Genomic DNA, 26,529 nt, shown 5'->3' with positions numbered 1-26,529 from the left:
TTTAAAATTTGTGGGTGAATCTCAGCAGCCCATTATTTATATGTTAGGCATTCTAAGACTATGGAATATTTGCTGCCCAGAGACATTATTGAAATAGATGGGCATATAGAAATTGTCTAAAAGAACTCTCTTACAACAGCTATTTACAAAACAGTCATCTAGCTTTTCTCATATAATAGGACAGGGGTATCCATTCTTGGCAACTTTTAAGACATCTGGACTTCATTAAGTTTTCCTGAAAGGGATAAAGTACTAAATTATCCTTGACTTACAAACAATTTGCTTAGCGACCAGTTGAAGTTAACTCACTGAAAAAAGTGGATTATGACCGGTCAATGGGGGATCTTGAATTTGCTTAATGGCTACCTGATTCTCTTAACAACTGCAGTGATTCACTTAACTGTAGCAAAAAAGTCATAAAATTGGGTGATTCATTCAACAACTGCCTTGCTTAGAAACAGAAATTACAGTCGTGTCAAGGGTACTGAGGATTTAATAGCTGCCAGCTAATGAAAGGTTGTAATCTGTAAGGTGATGCAATGTGGCTGATGCAATAAGGCTATGTTATAACCCTTTTAAAACTGATGGGAGGACCACACAAGTCTATACATATAGGTAATCATTAGAGGGCATTCCTCTCATCGTGTATCATTTTCTCTCCTTGTGTTCATAGCTGGTAAGGGATTTATCTCTGCATGTATATGTCTGTATATATTTTGTTTATAAACCACTATTAATTGTATTAAGGCGCTGTGTGCTGTGTTATGCTCCTGAGGTTTATCTCATAATACTAGTCACACTGCCAAAACTCTGACAGATTATGGGCCCAATCCAGAGAGAGGGCCAGAGTTACTAGAGAGAGAAGTAACCCAGTGTGAGCTTGCACCAGAGTAAATGGTTTAAATAGTGATTAGCAGGCAGCATGACCTCCGTCGGCATAATGGGAGGAGGTTTCCTGGTGTCTCTGTTGAATGAGACAAACTACCTCTCCTGGAATGTGAAGATGGAGCTATCCCTGCAGAGGGAGAAGTTGTGGACAATTGTCACTAATCCACTAGCAGCCCTGGATGATGGTGACCAGAGGAGAAATGAAAAAGCATTAGCCAGCATAATTCTTGCTTTAGAAGACAGTTAGCTGGTACATGTGAAAGGTCTCCAGTCTGCGAAAGATTGTAAGGAGGCCTTGCGCAGAGTGTATGTGAGAGATTCCTGGCAGTAAAGTGTTGCTGACTAGGAACTCTATAAGGCACAGCTGAAGCCAGGAGAGTATGTCCACATATTTGCAGAATATGAGGAGGACATTCCTTGAGTTGGAAGAAAGGAGGATGACATTTACTGAAGCACACAAGGTATATGTGGTGCTTAGTACATAGGATGTTTTTGTGACTAGTCTAGAGTCCATGCAAGAACAGAATTTAACCATGGCATATTTAACTGGTCAGTTGGAGGAGGAGCAGAAATGGCTGGAGAGGAGACCAGAAGGAGGAGAGGGCATCCAGCACAGACCAGCATCTGCAACAGTCCAGTACGCCGGCAAAACAACTGAAAGTTAATTTTGTGAAGAGATGCTACATGTGTGGTTCTAATGAGCATCTCCAGAGACATGTCCTGAGAGGAGGAACAGAGGAGCAGCGAGACAAGGGTGTGGATCTAAGCAGCAAATATGGAATGGTTCTCCAGTGTCCTTTTCCCGGGCAGCGTCAACAACTGAACACACTAGGAATATGTGGTGGCTGGACAGTGGGGCGAGCCAGCATATTGTTAATGATTCATACGTGTTTTCTGGTTTGAAACCATCTAGGCAAACATGGGTAAGTCTGGGTGATGAACAGAGAGCTGCTGTAAAAGGGGAAGGTAATGTGTATGTACCAGAAATAGATGCTACATTGTACAACGTGTTATATGTACCTGCTTTAGAGCACAATTTGTTAAGTATATCCATGTTAGACAGGCAGGGTTATGAAATTGTGTTTGCTGGGGGACTGTATACCATTAAGAAAAAATGGACAGGTATGTGCACAAGGGGTTAAAAAGGATGGTCTGTTATGTTCTAGGAAGGCATGATAATTGTTGTGCACGAACTTATACAAATGCTCACACACATAGCAACTGTGTACATCTGTTACATGGGATGGTGGTGGTGAAGCATGCGAGGGTCAGAGGGTCGCCGGACCCAGCTAGGTAGCATAAGCCACAGCAAGCAGTGTAAGAGGTATTTAGAGTACGCTGTTTGTAAGGAGGCACAACACAGGGTGTATCCTGTAAGTAGGAAAAACGCAAGGCAAGCAAACAGTGTTATACCTAGGAGGCCTGAATGGTGCCTGAAAGTTGTACCTCCTGAGCGGTTCACTGCAAGTGGGGTTAGAGTAGGTGGTATTCATAATGAACTCCCTACTCACCAGGAGTTATGGTCATTGCCTAAGGAGCAACGAGATAAATGGAGGAAGCCGGGGTTAAAGAGAAAGACAGGCAGGCAGATAAACCAAACCGAGGAGATTGAGCTAGTAAAAAGAGAAAATAAAGATATCCAGCCAAGGGATGGTAAACAGGATGTAATGGAGATTAATCAGACAGAGTATACAGAGTCAGTAGATAATGAACGTAGAAGAAGCAATAGTAGTAATGGTACTAGTAGTGCTTGTAGCAGTGAGAGTAGTAATCGAAGCAGGAGGCGAGGACCTAATAGAAATAGAAACCATACAGTGTTAGGTATGAACCCCAACAGTACCAGGACATGTTAGTAATACTCAAGACATGTACATGTGAAAGATGTAAATGTTAATGTAATGTAAACATGTAGACATACTGTAAGGTGAGAGAAGCTGTAAAGGAGAAACTGTTATATGAAATATGTTAACAAAACTGTGCATAAGAAAAGTATAAAATATATGTAAAACCATTTGGTTTACCAGCTGTACAGCTTTAAATGGGAGGAGTGTCAAAGTACTGAGGATTTAATAGCTGCCAGCTGATGAAAGGTTGTAAAATGTAATCTGTAATATGATGCAATGTGGCTGTTGCAATGAGACTGATTCATGGCAGCTATGGTATAACCCTTTTAAGACTGATGGGAGGCCCACACAAGTCTATATAGATCATTAGAGGATGTTTCTCTCTCATTGTTTATCTCATTTTCTCTCCTTGTGTTCATAGCTGGTAAGGGATTTATCTCTGCATGTATATGTCTATATATATATTGTTTATAAACCACTATTAATTGTATTAAGGTGCTGTGTGCTGTGTGCTGCTCCTGAGGTTTATCTCATAATACTAGTCACACTGCCAAAACCCTGACAAGTCATAAGTCGAGGACTACCTGAAATTGAATTAGGTTCCAGTGAACTTTTTCCGCCCCCACTTAACATTTTCTAACAGTGGTAAATTTGGTTTCATTATGCCTTTTGATCTCTGCAGAAACCCCAAATTTTAATGCCATTAAATCATTTTGGACATTTTCCATAGGGGAAGGAACTTAAAAGACAAAATGTTTCATGCACATTGTTTTAGAAATCCTGTAGCATGATCAGATTTATCGGCATCTTGGATCCTCCAAAGAATATTTCATCTTCCCTAAATATGGCTTATTAGGACTTAACCCTGCTCAGATGGAATTGGATCACCACTGATACAGGTTCACGGAATTAGTGAAGGGATGATTTAACTTTGATTATTACTAATTCTAGCTCAACTATCTTAAAATGGCACATGATTCCATCACCTCTTCCTCATATACCTGTATTTTGCAGAGTATAAGATGCACCCTTTCCCCTCAAAAAAGGCTGAAAATCTGGGTGCGTCTTATACACTGAATGCAGCATTTTTTGCCTCCCGAAACCCTACCCTCTTCATCAAAATGACTGTGCATAACTTGTAGGAGGCTTTCAGAGAGCTCCTGGGGCCTGGGGAGGGCAGAAATGAGTGAACAATGCCCCATTTTTGCTCACTTTTGTGTCCCCCAGCCCCCAGGAGCACTCTATAAGCTTCCTAATGCCCTTTTTTTGACAAAAAATGGACCCATTTTTGCAAAAAAGGCCAATTTCTTGCCCCTCTCCGGAACACTCTACAAGCCGCCTAAGGGCTATTCATGCCTTTTTGGAAAAAAAAAAAAAAAGGTCCATTTTTGCAAAAAACAGGCTTTTGGGGGGAGGTTTGCAGAGTGTAAAAACTTTTTTTTTTTAAAAAAATTGCCTCTTCAAAACCTTGGTGCATCTTATACTCCGGTGTGCCTTATACTCCAAAAATACGGTATTCATTTCCCATCTCACTTTTATGAAGCAGCACAGGGGTGCTGTGCCTAATGTTACAGTGAGCCATGGCGTACTTAGCCAGAATAATTATTTATTGAACAAGCACAATGGGCTGCAAGTACAACTCATACCCAGCTTTCAAATTGCAGTGGTTTTATTCCTGCAACCAACAAGATCCCAACAGGACCATGTTATGCTGCAGGGTAATGTCTAAAGCCAGCTAGCCATTATGTCCTTAGGATAGCTCAAAAGTGTCTTTTGGATACACGGGGAGACTGAAACAACATATTTACTTTCAAGCCAAATCTTCAACAATTGGGTGTCCTTTTAATGTATTCAAAGTCCAATAACATCTGGTATCCTATAATATTGATGAGGGTGATGCATCGCGTGGGAAGAAAAATCCATCTGATTCAGTTCCAAGCCGGGAGAAAGACACTGGAAACATGGAGGCTGATGGGAAAGAGGATTTATTCATGAAACAGAACAACATAGGTTTGTGGTTCTGGTCAGCTGCCCAAATGGAGTTGAGAATGGAAAGATTTTATACCTTCTTTGGGCTTTGCACTTGAGCTTCCTGTTCCAGTGCAAGGACATGTATGCTATTGGCTGTTGTCAGATTCCTAGGTGAATATGTAAGAGTTACGTAGGGGTCATAGCTGGCTCTGAAGGCAAAAGAGGAAAAGCAAATCCTAGGTGTTTGTGTGAGCTAATTTGGTCACCCTCTGGCTTACTGTTTATCTGAGCTCCCAGGTGAAGTTTGGACTGCTCTAGGGTCATGCAATAATGGGGCTTATGTTCTGAAAGGGTAAGGGGCAATTCCTATTAAGGGGCTGCTTCTAATCTTACCCTTCTACCTTTGTTCGGACTTTCCTGCAGGATGTTTCAAAATATCCTGTATTGAATAGATTTCTGCCTGGAGTGTTTGCTTTGCTTATGAATAGAGCTATCTCAATACTTGGCTTCTTTCAATAAGCTCTTTGTCTCTTAAGTGCTGACATCGTCTGTGGGCTATTAAGAAAAGTGGGGGCTGCTTTTTTCCTCTGAAAAAAACATGTTCTCCATTTCTCCCTTTGGAGAAATATAATATTCTGCCTTTTTAATATTTCCCAAAATTTTTCATTCTTCTGAGGGATGGGTGCTAACTTTCTACAGTCGGAAGGTCGAAAAATAGTGTATGAGCTTTCCTGTCCACGCAGGACATGAGACTTAGCTAAATTGTATGTGAAGTATATGTAATCAATAGCCATTGATTATATGTAATTATGTTAGGCACACACATAACTTAAATAAAAATCAACTTTATTTTGCTAAAACAATTGAAACAACAAAAAGAACAGCAAAAATTTTAGGATTAGAATTAATACAGTGCAGGAGGCTGAAGCCTTCATTAAAAAGCATTTCCCCCTCCTAGAGGATGAACACAGCGAAGGTAGTGAAAAGGATAGCAAGGTACAAGACAAGAAGGAAGGGGGGGGGGCTGTGGCTCCCTCTGGGGACAGGGAGTAAGGAGCAATTTCGAAAAGGCTCAGGTCACAAAAATAAAAGTATTTGAAATAATAGTAATTGTTGATATTCTAGAAAGTGACAAAGGAAAAATGATTGAACACATGGTTGACAATATAGAATAAGACTCTGTTTTCTGCTTATCTTTTATATTTTGTTTTTAAACTCTGAGATTTGGATGGATTTCTATCACTAGTGTGGGAGCTGCCAAAATTTTCTATGTATCCCCTTACCTTTTCCCATAAATGTTTAAAAACCAATAAAAAAAATAAAAAAAAAGAATAGCAAAAATTTAAGGACTTTTCTGACGACCTTTTGTTAGGAGTTTCAATAAAGCGTATTTCATTGTAAACATCTATCTTTAATCTGCAAGCAACTCATTCATGAATCACTGCATATATAAAGGCAAATTCCTTGTGTGTCCAATCACACTTGACCAATAAAGAATTCTATTCTATTCTACTCCATTTTTCTATTCTATTCTATTCCATTCCATTCCATTCCATATTTTCTATTCTATTTATCTGGTCTGTCTTCCATCTGCTGAATAAGTGAGGCTATATATTTCTCTTTCCAACTTGGAAAGAGTGGGTGGTGAATGGTGCCTCCGATATTCGTTTCGTAAGGCGTTCGCTTCGCAGCAACCCACAACAATAGCAGGCTGAAGGGCAACAGGTGAAGCTCCCGCCCTCCACGTAAAGCTACAGAACGGCTCCACTCGTATATGTTAATATCATTCCATTCCCTCTCCCATTGGTTCCCTTGCTTTTCCCCCCCCCCTTCCGCGCTCTCCGATTGGCTCTCCGAAGCGGGCGAGGTGGGGCGTTCCGTTTTGTTCAAGAAAAGGTACCGACGCCGGAGCAATCTCGGGACGCTTTCGTCCTCCGTAGCCACGCCCGCCTACATTTTGATTGGCTGAGGAGCAGTCGGAGCCGTAACATCCGGGCACTCTTGTCCAGCCGGGCGAGCCATCATCACCACCACCACCACCACCAGCGCCAGGGAGTAGCGGACCAGAGAGGGAACCGCCCCTGTTTGTCCACCTCCTGAGACCTTCGGCGCCTCTTCTCGCATCTTGGCAGGTGGGGAACCCTCTTTCTCCCGCGCCTTCCTTCCTATCGTTATTAGGGGGAGACGGTTCCAGCGAGAAGGAGGTTGGGCAGCGGTAGAATTTCCTCTTTGCCTTGCAGCCTCTCCCGCTCATCCTCCAGCCCTCTGCCTCCTCCCCATCCATCGGCATCCCTTTCCCCTCCTCCTTATTCTCTTCCCCATCCACGCTTTGTCCCATTCGCCCCCGTTCAGCTTGGCTGCTCTACCCAGCCCTTCCCCATAAGACCCCCCCCCCCCAATTACTGTCATTGTCCGAGAGGTCAGCGTGGGTTGGGGGTCTCCCTTCATTCTTTGTCCTGTTGGGTGGGCGGGAGGAAATCTTGCTGATCCGAAGTTGCTCGGGAGAGTTTTTAGGGTGGATTTGAACTTGGGATTCCCCAGTCTTGAGCAAGTGCCTTAACTATCGTACCAAACTTGATTCCCTTCCTGCAAAGACACGCTTTTCCTTTTCTTGCTCTATAAAATTGGCTAGTGTCACTTTCCGTTTTTTCTCCAAATCCAGCCCCAGCTTGCTTCTTACTTTTTCTTTTTTATACTTTATTGAAAAGACAGTGCCATGTCAGGGTAACACTTACAAATAAAGCAAAGCCAAAGAAAAATCAATAGCAAATCTTAACATACTTAACAAGCTAATAACTATAACAGTAATATCTTTACAGTCATTATAATAATACAACCAAAGAGGAAAAAAGAGAAAAGAAAATGAGCTTTAACTAAATTTCTACTGACATTGCCCCATTTACAATGTTTCCATATTATATCCATAATTCTATAGATCTTTATTTTCCGTGCTGTTATTCGTCAACTTCTCTCTCATTTCTACCTCTTGTCTTTATCCATTCATACAATTTATTCCATGTCCTATAATATTTTGAGTCTTATTTATCTTTAATTTTTAAGGTTAATCTATTCAGCTTGCTTCTTAAGATCACTCTGTCCTGAGAACTGATTGGGGTGGTGGTGGGGGAAAACTATTTTTTCCCTTCTCTGAGATCTGTGTGATAACTATGTTTTGATTGATAGGAGGACAACTTCTCCATGCTTCCTTCCCCTGCGTTCCATCCCATAATAGATTCTTCTTAATTTCAGACTGGCAGATTAAACTGCCACTCTTCCCTATTTTATTTTCCCAGTCAGGGGGATGTAAGATGAAGACTACTCGCTGATGAGTTATTTACTTTGTTGTTAGTTGCAATCTGATCCATCATGACCCCATGGACAATGTTCCTCCAGGCCTTCCTGTCCTTTACCATCCTCTGGAGTCCATTTAAGCTCACGCCTATGTCTTTGGTGACTCCATCCAGCCACCTCATTCTCTGTCATCTCCTTCTTCTTTTGCCCTCAATCTTTCCCAGTATTAGGCTCTTCTCCAGCGAATCCTTCCTTCTCATTAGGTGGCCAAAGTACTTGAGTTTCATCTTTGGGATCTGTCCTTCTAAAGAGCAGTCAGGGTTGATCTCCTCTAGGACTGACCGCCTAGGTTGGATCGCCTTGCAGTCCAAGTTTACTCTACCGTTCCTAAATTAAAAAGGAACTTTTCTTTCACCTTCTCTCAAGCTTTGTATCCATCTTTCTTTCTACAGTACTTTCTACAGTGCAGTTCTTCATTACAAGATGCTCAGTGGGTTGAATTGTCTTGCAAGTAACTTGAGTTTGTCACAAATAATTTGCACACCCGCTTTTGTGCAAGATTGTTGATGATCTGCTCTTAGTTGTATGCTCTCCTTTTGTTCTCTTTTTAAAAAATTGTGGCTCGCCCATTACAATCTGCATAGCTATTGAGGTGAATCACAGAGGGGCAGGGGAAAAACACTTGATGGACTACATTCAATTATATGTTTCATCTATTGATATATCACACTCATATTTTGCCTGTCATTCTGCCCATCATTCCAAATTTTGCAACTCTAAAGCCTATAAAATAATATAGTCAGTGAATATTTCAGGACAAATCAGTTTGAGATTTGAAATGCTGTACTGAATAACAGCACTTTCAGCTTGTGCTTAAATTGTAACAAGGTTGGCACATATCTGAAAGCTGGGTATGTCTTGAAGCCCATCTACAATCACTGAGGACTCAGAGTTGGAGAATAGCATTTTTTGGATAAAAATGTTTAGTCATAGATTTTGAAACCACAAGCAAATTAAAACAACAAGTACAAAGACTTTATACAAAGAATAGATAAGATTTTTTTTTGTATGTGTGCCTTCAAGTCAATCTTGACTTCTGCTGACCCCTGCCTGAACTAGTTCCTTCAATTTTTTGGGCAAGATCTTTGGAAATGATTTTCCCTTGCCTTCTGCCTGGGACTGAGAGGGAGTGACTGACCCAAGGTCATTCACCAGCTTTGGGTCTAAGATGGCGCTAGAATTAAAAACTCTTCTGGTTTCTTGTCTTTTGCCTTTTGCCTGGAGGTTTATTAACTAAAGGTGCTTTTTGTCAGGCGGCAATTGGACTTTCTTGTTTTTTTTTTTTGAAGACGTTTCGCTTCTCATCCAAGAAGCTTCCTCAGCTCTGACTGGATGGTGGGGAATGGAAGTATTTATACACCTTGCAGAGAGCTGGTCATTTGCATCCTTTTAGAGAGTTGTTGAGGCCATTTGGAGGTTTGTTTGTGTCCTTAGGGTCACTTGACCAGCTGTTTGCAAGGAGTATAAATCCTTCCAATCCCTACCATCCAGTCAGAACCGAAGAAGCTTCTTGGATGAGAAGTGAAAGTCTCCAAAAGAAGAAACAAGAAAGTCCAGTTGCCTCCTGAAAAAAGCATCTTTGGGAAAACTATGATGTGAATTGAATGACTGAGAATCTCCATACAGCTTAATTAAACTGGTTCTCTGGTAAGGCATACATATCTTTAAAAGGTAAAGGTTCCCCTCGCACATATGTGCTCGTCGTTCCTGATTCTAGGGGGCGGTTCTCATCTCCGTTTTAAAGCCGAAGAGCCAGCACTGTTGGAAGACGTCTCCGTGATCATATGGCCGGCATGACTAAATGCTGAAGGTGCCCGGAACCCTGTTACCTTCCCACCAAAGGTGGTCCCTATTTTTCTACTTGCATTTTTTACGTGCTTTTGAACTGCTAGGTTGGCAGAAGCTGGGAGAAGTAATGGGAGCTCACTCCGTTATGTAGCACTATGTATTCAAACCGCCGAACTGCCAACCTTTCGATCGACAAGCTCAGCGTCTTAGCCTCTGAGCCACCGTGTCCCTATTGTACATATCTTTAGTTGGCCCTAAACCCATTCATTGTTCATCATCTTCTAAATTCTATTGCTACCTTGGGTTACCTTGAACAGCTTGGGTGCCACACAGTGTTTTAAGGCTTGTCATTTTTTCCCACCTACTACATTTCCTGTAACAAAGCTGAGAATAGGAAGCTGGGCATTGGACCAGTAACCTCCTGGAACGTTTGACCTGGGCAGTAGGATTTCATAATTCACATTTGTCTCTCTGTGTGTGTTTCTGTGTGTGTGTGTGTGTGTGTGTGTGTGTGTATGTGACAGACCATGGCTGAACCACCAGTGGAAGACGAGGGCGAGGAAGCAGCTCAAAGTCAATCCAAGCAGGAATCCACCCATCAGGCCACGGTGGCAGCGAAGAATTTAGCCATTTTGAAGGCCCGGTCATTTGACGTCACTTTTGAAGTGGGAGATGAGTATGAAGTCATTGAAACAATTGGCACCGGAGCTTACGGTGTGGTGAGCTCAGCACGGCGCAAAGATACAGGTGTGTTAAGTCGGAGCTTCTGCTTCACACTGCTCTCTGCTGGGTGGCTGTTAAGAACTTGTGTGGTTTCCCTCCTGCATTGAGATGGGGCGTAGAGGAATTCTCCTTGGCTAGCAGTGTGTATCAATAATATATTTCCTGCTGTTCTCTGTGTGGTGTTTTCCGCAGCCTGGGTTTAGTACCCTGAAATATTAATGCATAGGCGTGGTCCTCATTTAGCCGCTGCCTCGTACAGCCACTATTTGCATTGATGATTGTGATGAAAAAGTAACTATGCAGCCAAGCTTTGCACTTAACGATCTTAGCAGGCTTGTAAAACTGAAGGGGAACTGAAGTAAGATCGTATCATAACCACAGTCGCGATTTCACTTAGCTGCTTTGTTTATTGATGAATTGTTGATTCTGGGGCGATCACAATTCTCCGCAGCCAACTCGTTGTGGTCAACTCACCCCGGGGTAACTCACTGTGGGGTCATTCAACAATTCAATTATTTAAAATAATTTTAAAAATAATTTAATTTTTTATCATTCCCGTTCCATTTTGTCCCTCCTTCGGCATCCTTTCTTTAATGATTCTGTACCACCATTTTTTCGATATTAATGTAATTCTTGTTCCGCTTCGAGTTGGCTGTAATGAGTTGCCCCATCCCTCTTGATTCCAATTATGGCCGCTAAGCTAGGACTACCTATAATTTACTCATGGCAGATATTTTATGTATTAATATTGAAACACGTAACAAACTACACAGATCAATGAGCTACTATTATTGGACTTTTATCCCTCTTTTTAAAAACGTATATTCTATATATATATATTGGAATAACTCAAGGCAGTCAACATACCTAATAATCCTGCTTCCTGTTTTCCCCCCCCACCACAAATACGTGAGGTGGATTTATTCACTTAATGACAGTTGCATTCATATTTTGGCAGTGGCATTCACTTTACTACCGTGCAGGAGCGCATGCACATGTTGTGGCCCACCAGTGGCCAGTGAAGCTGGCAACAGATTTGGATAATGAGGGGTTGGGAAGGAACAAGGGCCAGTCCTGGAAGGCTCTGATGAGGGCTCTGTGTCGGAGGCAGAACGGAGGCCAAAGCCGTATGCCAGTTATCAGCTGCCTTCAGAGTCAGACATCAGTGAGGCAGAGGAGCAGCTGGAGCCTGTTCCCAGGGTGCGCATGCACAGAGTTGCCAGGTGAAGGGAACACCTAAAGAACAGGGGTCGTCTTGGATGGAAGGCCACAGGTGGACAATGAATGTCCCCTCCCAGAGGAAATAAAAGAGGAGCGAAAGGGGAATGGAGTTTGCAGGAGACAATTAGTTCGTTTAATTGGTTCGTGACTTTCTTAGATTCCTTGCCCGGTTTTGCAGATATCGCCCTGTCAGCTCTCCAAGCCAGATAAGGTCTGTGACTGTAAATCCTCCCTTGAAAGTCTTTGCTGGATGTGAATGAGCAGAATTCACAGTAAATTAATAAAATGTTTTTTTTTTTTTGCCCAGGCCATGCATTTTCTGTTAAGACAAAATCCTTCAGAATGCTTTTCACTTTGCCACATTCAAACTTGATGCCTGGATCTAGGCCAACCTTTTCTGACTACAGTCTTCATGCTGGCTTGGGATTTTAGGAAATATAATTCCAAAGGAACTGATCGATGCCAGCTGGGGAAGGCTTGCCAGAGTCTGGAAAATAGGGAGACTTTGTTTTAAATATTGCACTGAGAGGCAGAGTAGGCCCTTGGCATAAGGGCCCACAGAAATGCCAAGGTCCAAAAAGAAAGGAAGAGAGGAGTAGAGGAGAAGAGAGGAAAGGAGAGGAAAGGAAGAAAGAGGAAAGGAGAGGAAGGCCGGAAGGGACAGAAAGAGAAGGAGGGAGGGTATTGTTTGTTTGTTTTATTGGATTTATATGCCGCCCTTCTCCCAAAGGACTCAGGGCGGCGTACAACATTAAAAAACACACATCCCGAAAGTTAAAAAGAAATTAAATACATATCCAAAAAAACAAACCTTATAGGACAATACATTTAAAAAATGAGATAAAAATTAACAGGCCAGGCCGGCTTGCTGGAAAAGCCAACTTTGTAGGGCATGTCGGAAGGACCGGAGGTCAGGGATTATGCGGAGCTCCGGGGGCAGCTCATTCCAGAGGGTAGGAAGGGGAAGAGGAAAAGAGGAATAGGGGTGAGGTAAGGGAAGAAGGAAAGGGAAAGGAGAGGAGGAAAGAAGAAAGTAAGGGAAGGGAGGGAGAAAAGAGAGGGAAAGTAAGGTGGCGATAATACAAAATAGGTCTATGGGATGGTAAACAAAGTAACCCCGAATGCATATTTTAATTTTTTATATGGAAAAATAAATGTGTAAAAGGGATAAATATAAATAAGAATAAAAACTAAGTGAATGTATACCTGTAATTGTATGTAAGAGACTAAAAAAAACTTTTCGAAAAAAAATTGCCGAGGTCCCAAATCACATAAAAATGTTTAAGTTAGATTCAGAAACTGTCTGAATAAAGGAATAATGTAGTTGTTTACTTTGGTTCACCTTCTTGTACAGCTAGTCCTTGACTCATGACCATAACAGAGCTCGGAATTTCCATTGCAAGTCATGACAGTCATAAGTCGAGGAATCCACATTATTGGATCTGATTTTATGGGGTTTTGTAGGTGGGTGGTGGTGGTGGTCTGGAGGTTAAGCAAATGCCACTGCCGTTATGTGGATGCAACAGGCCGTTAAGTTAATCAGTATATTCCTATGAGTGATAAGTCACGTGACTATAAATTGTGGTCATGTGACTATGGTAGACTGCAGGTGAGTTAGTTGCCAAGCGCCTGATATGCATGTGTATGTGTGTAAACAGCGCATGCACCTGTTGGGACTCCGGAAGCAGGTGCTGTGCTTTTTGGTTGTCCGTTGTAATTTTGAGTGATTGCTAAAGGACCAGGCATCATTTGAGGACTACCTGTATGAATTTGAACCCATGCATGTATGGTTCATATGTAAGCAGTGGTTAAGGAAAGGTGTGAGTTAACTGGTTGGATCTGTGAAATAACTTAGTTTGGAAAGTGAATTACCTTTTTTTCGTGGGCTCATGCAGTACAGTGGAACATGTATTGACTGAATAGGCTGAGTTCCCACAAGACAATGTTAGGATGACATAAATATATTAGAAACAAAATGCATCTAACTCTCCTGACAGTCAGAACAATGAATCAGTGGAACTACTTGCCTCCAGAAGTTGTGAATGATCCAACACTTAAGAAGAGATTAGACAACCATTTGTCCGAAGTGGTATAGGGGAGGGGTATCAAACTGGTGGCCTGCAGGTTGGATGTATCACATGCGGTCAAGGCCCACCCAGCTCTGCCAAGGGAAAAAACATTGCGATACGTCATGTGACACAAAGGTGACGCTGTGAGTTTGACGGGGTATAGGGTTTCCTGCCTGAGCAGGGGGTTGGACTAGAAGACCTCCAAGGTACCTTCCAACTCTGTCATTCTATTCTATTCCATTCTATTCCATTCCATTCCATTCTATTCCATTCCATTCTTGCACTTTAATAATATTCACATCAGATCAATATTTTATCTTGTTTCTATTGTATTTTAAAATTTTTGCTTCTAAAACACAGTGTACTTTCAATGCATTTCCCCACTCATTTGCGAATTTCTCCGTTGTAATTATTTTGGCCTTTTGTTCCTTTTTCTTTTGTTAGTACTTTAGAAGGAAAATAAATAAATAAATACAAGTTGCACTAAGAAAACGCTCCTCAAATCCCCTCTCTAATAAAAGCCATTAGATTGAACAGCGTATAACCAATTAAAAACAAAATCAGCTTTGCTGGCTGAGGAATTCTGGGAGTTGAAGTCCACAGGTCGTAAACTTGTCAAGGTCGGAGAGCCCTGCTTTAGAGTGACGTTCCTGTGAATAGGAAACAAATTTGTGATTTGGGGAATGTGAGAGATTACATGCACCTCACCTCCTTCCTGTTTTCCACTTACCAGGCCAGCAGGTGGCGATCAAGAAGATCCCAAATGCCTTCGACGTTGTGATGAATGCCAAGCGTACCCTCCGGGAACTTAAAATCTTGAAGCATTTCAAGCACGACAACATTATTGCCATTAAGGATATCCTGAAACCTTCCGTGCCTTATGCTGAATTCAAGTCTGTGTAAGTGTCTGTCTTAATTTTTTTTTTGCCAGGCTTATATGCCTATGCTCTCAGTGTACATAAAAGAAAAGATACATTCGTCACGAATCATAAGGTACAACACTTAATGACAGTCATAAGGTACAAATCAGCAATCAAGTTATACTAGGGAACAATCAATATAAATCGTAAGGATGCAAACAACAAAGTTACAGTCCTGCAGTCGTAAGTGGGAGGAGATGGATGATAGGAACGATGAGAGGATTAATAGTAAAGCAGACTTAGTAAATAGCTTGTCAGTGTTGAGGGAATTATTAATGATTATAATGATGATGATGTTTGTATGTTAACACCTTGGACACCTAGAAAACACACTGATGCGTGGTATAAAACAGTAAAAATATTTAACAAAAAAAGATAGGTAAGTATCTTCTCCGTGGTAACAGCAAGCATGTTTTTGCATGTCTTTTGCAGATACGTTTATGTATTTGTACCAGACATATGTGGGATTTAAGAAAGTTTGCATCTCATTTGGCGCCCCATCCTGCTTGGAATGTTACTCTCAAAATCTTCAAAGGATGCTCACAGCAAGAGGGAATAGCCAGGGGACAAATAGATCCGTTTCTGTAGCAAAGAACAATAAAAGTGCAGTGATATCTTTTTTAAAAAAAGTTTGCCAGCATTGAGAAATACTAGCTGGTCCTAGCCATGCCTTCTAGCCCTGTCTGAAATTCAGGTAGCCTTCATGAATTAAAACAGTTTATCTCTTCTTGTAGAAAGCTGATTAAATCAGTGTGAGCTCAGAAGGTGACACGAAGAGTCCCGAGGCCACAAGTTACCCATCTCTACTTTTGAAAGATTAGTTGACATCTTAATTTAATTGTTCATTCTATTTAGCTGCCCATCTTCAAGTGTATGACTTCGGTAAACGGATGGGTGGATATTTTCAATCATCCATGTCGCGGTTGTCCCAAAGGTGCTTTTTTCAAGAGGCAACTGGACTTCCTTGTTTTTTTTCCCCGAAGACATTTTGCTTCTCATCCAAGAAACTGAAGAAGCTTCTCAGATGAGAAGCGAAATGTCTTCAAAGAAAAGAAGCAGAAAGTCCAGTTGCCTCTTGAAAAAAGCACCTTTGGGATATATGATTTTGGGTTTCTCACCTTAAATATTAAAAAGAACCCAATTGTTTGTTTTATATATATCTGCCCATCTTCAAGTATAGACTGGGTGTCTTACATTGAGTACTAAAACAATTAAAACAAAAATAATAACCTTTCTTGATGTCAGACCACAAAGGGAGCTTTGGCTAATTGACGTGAAGGATTCTTGAAATACTGAGTGCTTGGGGAATTTGCTGCTTCTGATGGAGATGATTCCCTCCCCCCCCCCCCCCCCCCCCATCCCCCTGCATCAGGTTCCCAGATCTTTTTGGGACCATGACAGTTTCCAGTGAAAGATCTGTCCTGTTTCTCGAATAAGATGAGATAATGTTAGTGGTTGTCAGGAAGTCTGGAAATCCAGATTCAAATAATACAATACAATACAATACAATAGTAGAGTTGGAAGGGACCTTGGAGGTCTTCTAGTCCAACCCCCTGCCTAGGCAGGAAACCCTATACCGTTCCAGACAAATAGCTATCCAACATCTTCTTAAAGACTTCCAGTGTTGGAGCATTCACAACTTCTGGAGACAAGCTGTTCCACTGATTAATTGTTCTCACTGTCAGGAAGTTTCTCCTCAGTTCTAAGATGATAGTTTGTTGGTTGTCCTCGGGTGAGTTGGTCTCTCTTGTCCTTACTTTCTAGTCTTATTGTGGATATTTTATTGACTTGGAAATAGCATGTATGACTTCTCAGTTCAAGGAAGTAGAATCAAAATGTATGAAGACTAGTTTTTATTCATTTATTTAAGAAAATATATATGGCCATCTGACTCACTCTCAGCGGCTTTGATAGTTTATAAGGATAAAAGCTTAATACAAGAACAAGTAGATAATCTGATAATATTACTAATTTTGAATGTGATTTGAACAATGTTGGGAATTCTAAAATATTAGCAATTGGAAAAGGGGAATTCATGAGATTTTTTTTTTTTGAAGAAGAAATAAGGTAAACGTATGTAATTTTTTTTTAAAAGATGAAATATAGGACATATAGTGATGTTAACTATATAAAAAAATTAAATGAGAAAAGATAAAGAAATATGTAAAGAGAACAATATGATTGAAGTTGGCATAGAAAAACTATGGTTAAAAATGATTTATTTGTAAAGATTAAGTGCTTAGCAATGATATGTAAGCTTAAATGAATTAATGGAAAAAAAGAAAAGATTATATAAAAAGATTAATATTAATGGAAGTGGGGAAATTAGAATATACTGAAATTATGATTATAAATGAGATGTATAAAATGTAACCCAGTCAACACTCTATCCAAAAAGTATGTATGATGAGGGGGAAAAAAAACAAGTGGGGACCAATCTTAGCTTCAGATGTATTATGTTTCTCCGGAGGGAGAAACTACAGAGAAGGCCTTTCATCTTGGTCCTGCTGGGTGGAGATCCTTAGGAGAGGGGACCGTACCGCTAGCGGAGCTGGTGGCAAATTCAGACAGTGAGGAGGTTGGGGAGGAATGTGGGCCAGTCCTGGAGTCTGGAGAAGGCTCTGATGGGGGCTCTGTGTCGGAGGCAGAGATAGGACCAGGGCTGTCAGTTATCAGCTGCCTTTGCAGTTGGAGACCAATGGGGCAGAAGAACAGCTGGAGCCTTTTCCCGATGTGTGCATGCTCAGAGTTGCCAGGAGAAGGGAACAGCTAAGGAACGAGGGTCGACTTGGGAGTAAAGCCACAGGTGGGCGGTGAATGGCCCCTCCCATAGGGAATAAAAGAGGAACGGAAGGGGAGGGAGTTTGCAGGAGACAATTAATTCATTTAATTAGTGTAAATATTTGTTCGTGACCCTCAGAGACTCTTTGCCAAGTATTTTCTTGTACAGAGTGGCATTTGGAAGATATCGGCCTGGCAGCTCTCCAAGCCTGATAAGGTCTGTGATTGTAAATTCATCCTTGAAAGACTGTTTGCCAGGGCTTTGCTACAGGAATTCACATTAGCTTAATAAAAAGGGATTTTTGTTGGGGCAAGAAGTCTGCTTCGTGTATTTTGTGAAGCCTAGGTCAGAACAATACATGCGGTGCTACCATTTGGCTCTTGAACAGCACCCAGGGTTATTTTTACAACAACCCTGTGGGGAGAGGGGGCGACTAATAAGTTTAAATAAATAAATAAATAAATAAACCCCCAACAAGGAAGGTTGCATGCCTGCATACAGGGAGAAGAGAGATTATTCAGTATTGTATGTGACCAGATTCACTCTTTCATTGTCTTATGCCCTTTCTCTCTATCTCTCTCCTCACCCCATTGACAGCTATGTGGTGCTAGACTTAATGGAGAGTGACCTCCACCAGATTATCCATTCATCACAGCCTCTCACCTTGGAGCATGTGCGCTACTTCCTCTACCAGCTCCTCCGAGGCCTTAAGTACATCCACTCGGCAAATGTCATCCACCGAGACCTCAAGCCCAGCAACCTGCTGATCAATGAGAACTGTGAGCTGAAGATCGGTGACTTTGGGATGGCCCGAGGCCTTTGCACCAAGCCGGTCGAATACAAGTATTTCATGACGGAGTACGTGGCCACTCGCTGGTACAGAGCCCCAGAACTGATGTTGTCTCTGCATGAATACACACAGGCTATAGATTTGTGGTCAGTGGGGTGCATTTTTGCAGAGATGCTCGGGCGGAAGCAGCTTTTCCCCGGGAAAAACTATATCCATCAACTGCAGCTGATTATCACCGTCCTGGGCACTCCTCCAGCCAAAGTGGTCCACTCCATTGGTGCCGACCGGGTGCGTGCCTACATCCAGAGCTTGCCGTCGCGCCAGCCAGTGCCGTGGGACAGCCTCTACCAGAATGCTGACCGGAAGGCCTTGTCTTTGCTCTCCAAGATGCTCCGCTTCGACCCACGCGAGCGCATCTCCGTAGTGGAGGCCTTGAACCACCCGTTCCTGTCTAAGTATCACGATCCGGACGACGAGCCGGATTGCGTCCCGGCTTTCGATTTTGACTTTGACAAACAGGTGCTTACCAAGGAACAAATCAAGGAGACCATTATGGCCGAAATCAAGGACTTCCACGAACGCCGGGAAGGCATACGGCGGCAGATCAGCTTCAAGCCCGCTCTTAGACCGGCCATGGTGGATGGCGGGGTGGATGATGCCGCTAGCCAGGCATTGCTACTGCGCTGCAATGATATTGACATGCCCAGTGCTGGTTCTCCACGGGCCGATGATGATTATGCGATGGCCTCTCCCATGCCTTACCCAACGGAGACCATTGACTTCACCTCTCCTCTGGTGGATTCATCTGTCACTCCGCCAGAAGTAAAGGCTGAGGTGGAGGCTCCAGTGGCGCCACCAAAGCGGGAAGGCGCCATCTCAGATGACACCAAGGCTGCTCTAAAAGCCCTCATCTTGCAATCTGCACTCCGGAATAAAAACAAAGGTGAGGTTAATCCGGGTTTTGCCCTGGGAAGGGATATGACATACCTCAAGGTTGGAGGTAACTCAGTTCATGGGTCCCAACAACTGTACCGTGGAAACGGCTGCCTCCCTTGTTTGAGCAGCGGGAGGACATGCCCCCATGCTCTGTTAAAATGAGTGGCAGGCATGTGTGCTTGTGTAAAGGGAGCTGTGTGTATGTGCGTGCTTTCCAGTCATTTGCACGGAACCCTCCGCTCTCCCCCCACCCGCAAATCCAGAAACGTTGAAGAATTCTACGTCATTTAACTGCCTCTCTGATAGACAGGTAGTCATTGACTTATGATCACCATTGCACAGCCATTGTTAGTTTTCCAGGGTTCAGTATCCTGGATACTGTAAGATCATGATAGTCTGCTAAAACCTGGTTAGAACCCAGGAAAATGCTTAGAAAGCTTGGGATAATCGCAGTGAAATTATTTATTGCTTTAAAAAGGTAATCCTTGACTTACAACCACATTTGAGTCCCAGATTCCTGCCGCTAAGCGAGACAGTTATTAAGTGAATTTTGCCCCATTTTACAATCTTTCTTGCCACAATCGTTAGGCAAATCACTGCAGTTCTTAAGTTAGCAATGTGGTTGGTATTTGAATCTGGCTTCACTGTCTAACTTTGCTTATCGGGAGGTCACGAAAGGTGATCACATGACCCTGGGACACTGCGACCGTCGTAAATATGAACCAGTCTATCGAAATTTTGATTACGAGACTATTTGGTTGCTCCAACGATCATAAGCGTGAAAAACAGTCATACATCATTTTTTCATTGTAACTTTTTACAGTCACTAAATAAGTGGTTGTAACTCGAGAACTACCTTTAGTGATGTCTGTGGAGATTCTCAGTCACCCAGGTCATGGCTGACCCAAAGGTTCTTTTTTCAAGAGGTACCTGGACATTCCGATTTATCTTTGAAGACGTTTCGCTTCTCATCCAAGAAGCTATTATAAATCTATTCCTCACCATCCTGGCAAAGCTGAAGAAGCTTCTTGGATGAGAAGCGAAACATCTTCAAAGAAAAACCAGAAAGTCCAGTTGCCTCCTGAAAAAGCACCTTTGGGATTACCTGCAGTGATACTAATCTGTGATGCATGTGTTTTTTTTTTTTTTTTAAAGTGTGGCCTTGATAATATGCTTGCAGCTGCCATCTTTACTTTTTGGATTCCTTCTTCATGAGTACCGTTGGCTCCTTCTGTCCTGCAGATATACCTTCCTCTGTCTCAGAAACTCCCGATATCCGGCGACCGGTAACGGCGAAGGAACGCCAGCGTGAGAGGGAGGAGAAACGGAAGCGGCGCCAGGAACGGGCCAAGGAGCGAGAGAAGCAGAAGAAGGAGAAGGAACGGGAACACAAGGACATGCTGACCGAGAACGACCGGAACCTTCTGGAAAGATGGACCAAGATGGTGGACCGCACCCAGAACAAGCCAATCCAAAATGGGTCCACGGTCCCACCTCAGAAAAACATGGGCAGTCATGCCCTGCCTTCAGTTCCCGCTGCCAAACCTTTGCCCCCACAAGCCCACGCATCGACCTGCGTCACTCCCGCCCCTTCTCGTAACACGCCCGCCCCTTCCGAATTTCTTGCTTTCTCCGACAAAGCGGCAACAGGCCTTGCCCCTAAGCTCACCCTTGTCCCGGTGGGGACCGAGCTAGCCTCGGTCCAGGCTTCCAACACCAACGTTATCCGCTTTTTCCCAGCGCAAGCTGCCCCCTTCGTGGTGGCCGCCCCAGCTTGCCCCAAAGCCATCCCTGCCAAGTCCGAGTGCCTCTTGAACGTCAAATATGCCCCGAGCCAGATTTTCCAAGGCCCGTATGGAGTGGCGGCCCTCAACGCTTGGCGTAGCGTCTCTCCGCCTGAGAACTGGGCTGTGTCTGGGCAACTGCCTGTTGGTCAGCCTGAGGTAACACCGGCCGGGCCTTTGTCAGAACCGGTTGTCAATTTTGTGGCAAGAGCTGAGGCGGATCAGCCTCTGTTCCAGTCTGAGACAGGCAAGTCTGAAATTCCGCCCCAGGGACTGTCCACAGAAGAAACTAGAGGGCCAGTTCAGTCCCAGGTGGCATCTGGACTACCTTCGGAGTCTCCTGATATCAACGTGGTAACCCAGCAGCTATCAAAATCTCAGGTAAAGGCCCTTGAAAGGGTTGTCTCCTTTTGATATTAGGAGGCTTTTGTAAGTCAGCCTATTAATGTTAATGCCCTTCTTAAAATCCCTCACTGTAATCCACAGGAGTTGGGAGCCCTTGGCATCTCTGGAAGATGCTCACGGCAAACTTAAATGCCATTTCTGTAGGATGTGTAATCGTTGAATTCCTGCAACGTTTTGTGCAGGTTGCAGCGCTTCTCTTACGAAGCTCCTAGAGATGAGCAAGGGTCTTTTCGCAGCCTGAGAAAGAAGCACAAAGAAGTCCTCTTCCTTGTGTGCGTCGGTCAACGCAATGCCTTGAATATAACTGTTTATTCTGGATCAGATCTGGAGGACATTAATTTTCTTCCACTCCCACTGAAAGGAATTTAGCAAGTTTAGACTTGTTTACTTCTCTCACTTCTGATCGTTGTTCAGTGCAGCTGATTTCTTTGAACCTATCCTTCACCTCCTTTTATTTGCCAAGTGTTTCCCTTTTACTGCTGTGCTCCAGATGTGCTTTAGCATCCGTAATTTTCAAATGGTATATCCAAAAAAGACGCTGACTGGGGGGATTTCTCTTTAGGGTATCAGGTTGAGGTGATGGGTTTGCTCATGGTGCAAGGGACAGCTGAATAACTAGGCCAGAGATGGCTAAACTTTTTGTCATTGCATGCCAAAAGCCTGCGCGCGCTAGCACCCATAATGCAATGCGTCGTGCGGCACTCCCTGCGCCCCGCCCCTTCACATGCGCACAATCCGGTGCATCCGCTTGTGATGCCCTGTGCCTTGTTTTAGGTCTAGTAGACCTTCCTGCAGCCTCCTGGGAGCAAATATGGGCCGTGGGGGAGGAAATGTGCTGCACCCCTCGCTCCCCGTTTTGGGTCTAGTACAGCGGTTCTCAACCTGTGGGTTGGGACCCCTTTGGGGGTCGAACAACCCTTTCACAGGGGTCGCCTAAGACTACCGGACAACATATATTTTTGATGGTCTTAGGAACCAAGACACCAATTTGATGGTTGGGGGGCACCACAACATGAGGAACTGTATTAAAGGGTCGCGGCATTGGGAAGGTTGAGGACCACTAGTCTAGTAGGTTTCCCTGCAACCTCCTGGGAACAAAAACAGGCCGCGGGGGGGTGGCGTGCAGCCTCCGCACACCCCTTTCCCCCCATGGACGCCGATAACTCCCTGCCCCGCGCATGCATGTCTGACCTCACCCCCATGCATGCGTGTCTCTCCCATGCGCCGCGCCCCATGCATGCGTGGGAGAGACCCAAAAATCAGCTGTCCGGTGGCAGGCGTATGCACATGGCGCAGTGAAGCTGAGCTGGGGTGACAGCTCGCGTGGCTGCAGAGAGAGCTCTGTGTGCCAGCTGTGGCACATGAGCCATGGGTTCGCCATCATGGAAGTAGGCTATTCGTGCAGGAATAAGATTGCACGGAGAGTCCCTTTGTTTTCAAATTGTTGGCAGTCCTTCATTAATCTCCGTTGGTTCTTCATTCCAGGTGGAAGATCTTTTGCCTCCTGTTTTCTCTGGAACACCCAAAGGCAGCGGTGCTGGTTACGGGGTCGGATTTGACCTGGAAGAATTCCTGAATCAGTCTTTCGACATGGTGGGGGAGAACAGAGAGAGGTGAGCGGCGTCCTATTTGTTGGGACTTTGTGGGGAGACGTTTGTGCTGTGGAATCACTGCATTCTGGAACAGATGTTTACTTTTGTTGGAACTGCCCTCTTTCCCCGAAAATAAGACCTCGATCGGGCTTTTGAGTGCATGTGCTAAAATAAGCCCTTCCCCCCAAAATAAGCCCTCCCTTAAATATTTAAACACATGCGCAGCTATGTGCCTGTCATTTCCTGGGGGGGGAGGAGAAGAGGGGAACATGCCCTAAACACCTCACATGCACCTGCCACCCACGTAGAATAGCCTTGCGGAGGCCGCTCCCATAAACCCTAGTTTCCGCACCCCTTCCCTTAGTGGTAGCCCCCAAAAATGCGCCAGGCCTAGCGACATTAAGGCTGGCAAGAGTGTGCCAGAAACAGAACTTCCGGTCCTCTCTGGATCAGCTGATCCGCGGGCAGAGGTGAAGGGGCTTCCCGCAGTTCAGAAATAATAAGACCTCCCGAAAATAAGGCCAAGCGCTTGTTTCGGGCTGAGGGGGAGGAGGAGGAGGTCAAAAGAAAATAAGACCCTGCCTTATTTTCAGGGAAACATGGTAGCTTCTTGGTGGGCAGCAGGAAGTAACCTGGCCCTAATAAAGAAAGAGATTGTCTTTCTTCTATTGGCTTACTTGCCCTGTACCATTGAAAACATGGCAGCCTTCTTTTGATAGATGTAAGGTGAGGAGGGGGCAAGATCTGACAGCAGTAAAATCTGACAAGCAAAAATTCTTACTTGGAATCCATCTTGCTTCCCTTCAGCCTCCACAAAGCTTAGCTAGTCTCAGGAAGATTATAAAAGATGAGGCCCAATGTATCTGGAAAGGCACCATCTTGTGGATGGCTGGTTCGGCATGATTTTCAAAGGGGGCAATTTTGGATGAGATAAATTTGTTCCCTATTCTGCAGTGGCCGTTCTTCCTATATTTGGTGAGGTTTGGAGAATTGGCCTGCGTAGTGGTTATCGTGCTGGCCTAAAAGCCAGGAGACTCTGAATTCTAGGCCTTCCATAGGCCTGAAAACTCTCCGGGTAACTTTGGGCCACTTATTCTCTTTAGCCCTAGCCACCTCACAGGTTGGTTGTTGTAGGGAAAATAGAGAAGCAGGAGGGAAGTGTGTAGAATAATAATACAATTTGTCTTCTGATTTTTTGCAAAGGAACCTTTACTCTTTCTCTCTCTCTCTCTCAGCCCCTTCAGTTTTCTAAAGCAATTCCTGAGGGCTAAAGTGTTTTGGGCTCCATCAAAAGCTATACTGCACTAAATTTGATATGCCTTCATGCCATAGAAAAGAATTTCATCTGGAGACACTCCAGGATTTTATTTAGGACTAGCTGATAAACCGGCATTCCCTGGGTATTTATTTATAGGGGGAAAATGTCAGGACCAAACGTAATTTCTAATGTTGGATTTTCCCTCTTACCTTGTGGAGTACTGTGGAGCCGTTACCATGGCAACTCCAGTGCACTGTACCATAGAAGCCATTTTACAGCAGTACAGTAGAAGCCATTTTAAGGCACAACAGGCTGTATTTTAACAGAACACCCCCCCCCGAGGGGTGTTAGAGTGTCTTACCCCCCACATTATTTTTTTCCAGAGTGTAAGTCATCTGTGTACCAAGTTTGGTTGAAATTGTTTGAGGTGTTCCAGAGTTACGTTGGAACACACACATACACACACACACACACACACACACACACACACACACACACACACACACACATATATATATATATATATATATATATATATATATATATATATATATATATGATAGAGATAGATGATAGATCGATCGATCGATCGATCGATAGATAGATAGATAGATGATAGATAGATAGTGCTTCTCAATCTTGGCAACTCTAAAATGTGTGGACTTCAATTCCCAGAATTCCCCAGCCACATAGAGTTGCCAGTCCAGATAATTAAGACTTCCATATGATTGTCTATTGCTTTGTCTTCATCCCATCTCCTGGTCTCTCTCTCTTTTTTAAAAGAGTTTTATTATTTTTTAATTACAGAAATAAACATTCCATCTTTCCCTATGCAGTGTGTCGTCTGGGTACAAACATCTCTGTGCAACATCATTCGTCTTTTGTCACATCTTTCACATTCATATTAACATTATTTCCCTAAGTTTAGTATTATAATATATTAAGCATTTAAGCATTATAAAACTCTCCATTTTTCTTCTTAATATCTTCTAGTAATAATATATCAACATTAAACATCATTATTCTCATCATACACATACTGTTTTCATCTTATTTATATCTCTATCTAAATATATTATCTACTTATTTTTTAGCCTTCTTCATTTCCAAACTCCCTTTTTATTCTCCAACCATTGGTAAAATACTTCCCAAATCATGTAATATTCAGTTTGCTCTGTAGAAAGTTATTACCTAGTCCTCTCCCAGAAAAATGAAATATCCTAGGAAATATTGATAAGGCAGAATATTATATTTTCCTGGATGTGAAAAAGGGAGAAACACATTTTAAAAACTAAGTAAATTCCTGCAGCTTCCTGCCATCCTCACTTTATCAATGGGCCATTAAGAAGGACAAGCTAGTCCACTTTACATAATAAAGAGTTCTCCCTTTCAGCTCCAGGGGGATGGGTGTAGAGTTCTGGCAGTGACAATGAAGGCATGATAATATAAGCCTTTACTCAACTGACCACATGGCATCTGAACTCAATCAAACCTGGATTCAAAACTCAGCCTAGAGGGTTGCCCCTGCATGGGCCCATGTGAGTCTGACAACCAATCAGAATACATTTCTTACACAGGAACAGGAAACAGAGAGGTGGGACTGAACAGGTTATAAAAAGCCTAGCAAGCCCCTCCATCCACCCTTCTTTTCTTCTCTACCAACATTGAATCATGTGATCACCTTTTCTGTTCAGGGCTCAAGCCATGTGGTCCTGTCCACCATTAAAACCATCTTTCCAAGCAGCCTCCATGTCTCCAGTGTCTTTTTCCCCACTTGGAGCCGAACCCAGAAGGGCATTTCTTTCATCAGCTCTTTCTCCTTAATGGCTAATGTTAATCTGTTCATTTCTGCACATTCTAATATTTTCCTGATCACCTTCTCATCAGTAGGAATCTCTACACTTTTCCAATGTTCTGCAAATACAATTCTAGTTGCAGTTAATACATGAATAATGTGGTCTCTTTTTTCTTGTACTTCCACTTTATTAGCCAAGGTGACTCCGCCCCACTCTCGGCCTCGCTTCTCGCTGATTGGTTGGAAGTCCATCGCATGAACCCTGCTGACATGGAGTCTCTCCAGCAAGAATTGCAATTGGGCTCTCCCATGATCCTCTCTGACATTCCGGACCTGCAAGATGCATGAGAAGCGGAGATCCCGTTGGCCAACGTCTTCCTCTTTGGTCTTTCTTTTTCTTTAAAAAAACAAA

General features: G+C 43.3%; 1 protein-coding gene across 2 annotated transcripts; it reads left to right on the top strand.

Moving 5' to 3' along the window:
• On the top strand, window positions 1-26,529 carry MAPK7 (mitogen-activated protein kinase 7). Of its 2 annotated transcripts, XM_081971530.1 has the most exons (7): window positions 6,623-6,835; window positions 10,367-10,589; window positions 14,589-14,754; window positions 18,155-19,290; window positions 20,526-21,448; window positions 22,958-23,085; window positions 26,312-26,529. In XM_081971530.1, the coding sequence occupies exons 2-7, from the start codon at window positions 10,370-10,372 to the stop codon at window positions 26,463-26,465; spliced, it is 2,727 nt and encodes a 908-aa protein (XP_081827656.1). In that variant the 5' UTR covers window positions 6,623-6,835; window positions 10,367-10,369; the 3' UTR covers window positions 26,466-26,529. The 2 variants fall into 2 exon arrangements, with proteins under 2 accessions (XP_081827657.1, XP_081827656.1); XM_081971531.1 differs by lacking the exons at window positions 6,623-6,835; window positions 10,367-10,589 and adding an exon at window positions 1-676.

The sequence above is a fragment of the Natrix helvetica genome (assembly GCF_964273705.1).
Source record: "Natrix helvetica genome assembly, chromosome: Z".
Taxonomy (NCBI): Eukaryota; Metazoa; Chordata; class Lepidosauria; order Squamata; family Natricidae; genus Natrix; species Natrix helvetica.
The sequence above is the reverse complement of the archived record's forward strand: the minus strand, read 5'-3'. Positions and strand labels throughout refer to the sequence as shown.

What these genes read in the sequence shown, in the direction of transcription:
- MAPK7 (XM_081971530.1), top strand. Translation starts at nt 10,370, where the DNA reads ATGGCTGAACCACCAGTGGAAGACGAGGGCGAGGAAGCAGCTCAAAGT. An exon ending in AGCACGGCGCAAAGATACAG is followed by an intron (nt 10,590 to 14,588) that starts GTGTGTTAAGTC and finishes TCCACTTACCAG; the next exon opens with GCCAGCAGGTGGCGATCAAG. An exon ending in TATGCTGAATTCAAGTCTGT is followed by an intron (nt 14,755 to 18,154) that starts GTAAGTGTCTGT and finishes CCCCATTGACAG; the next exon opens with CTATGTGGTGCTAGACTTAA.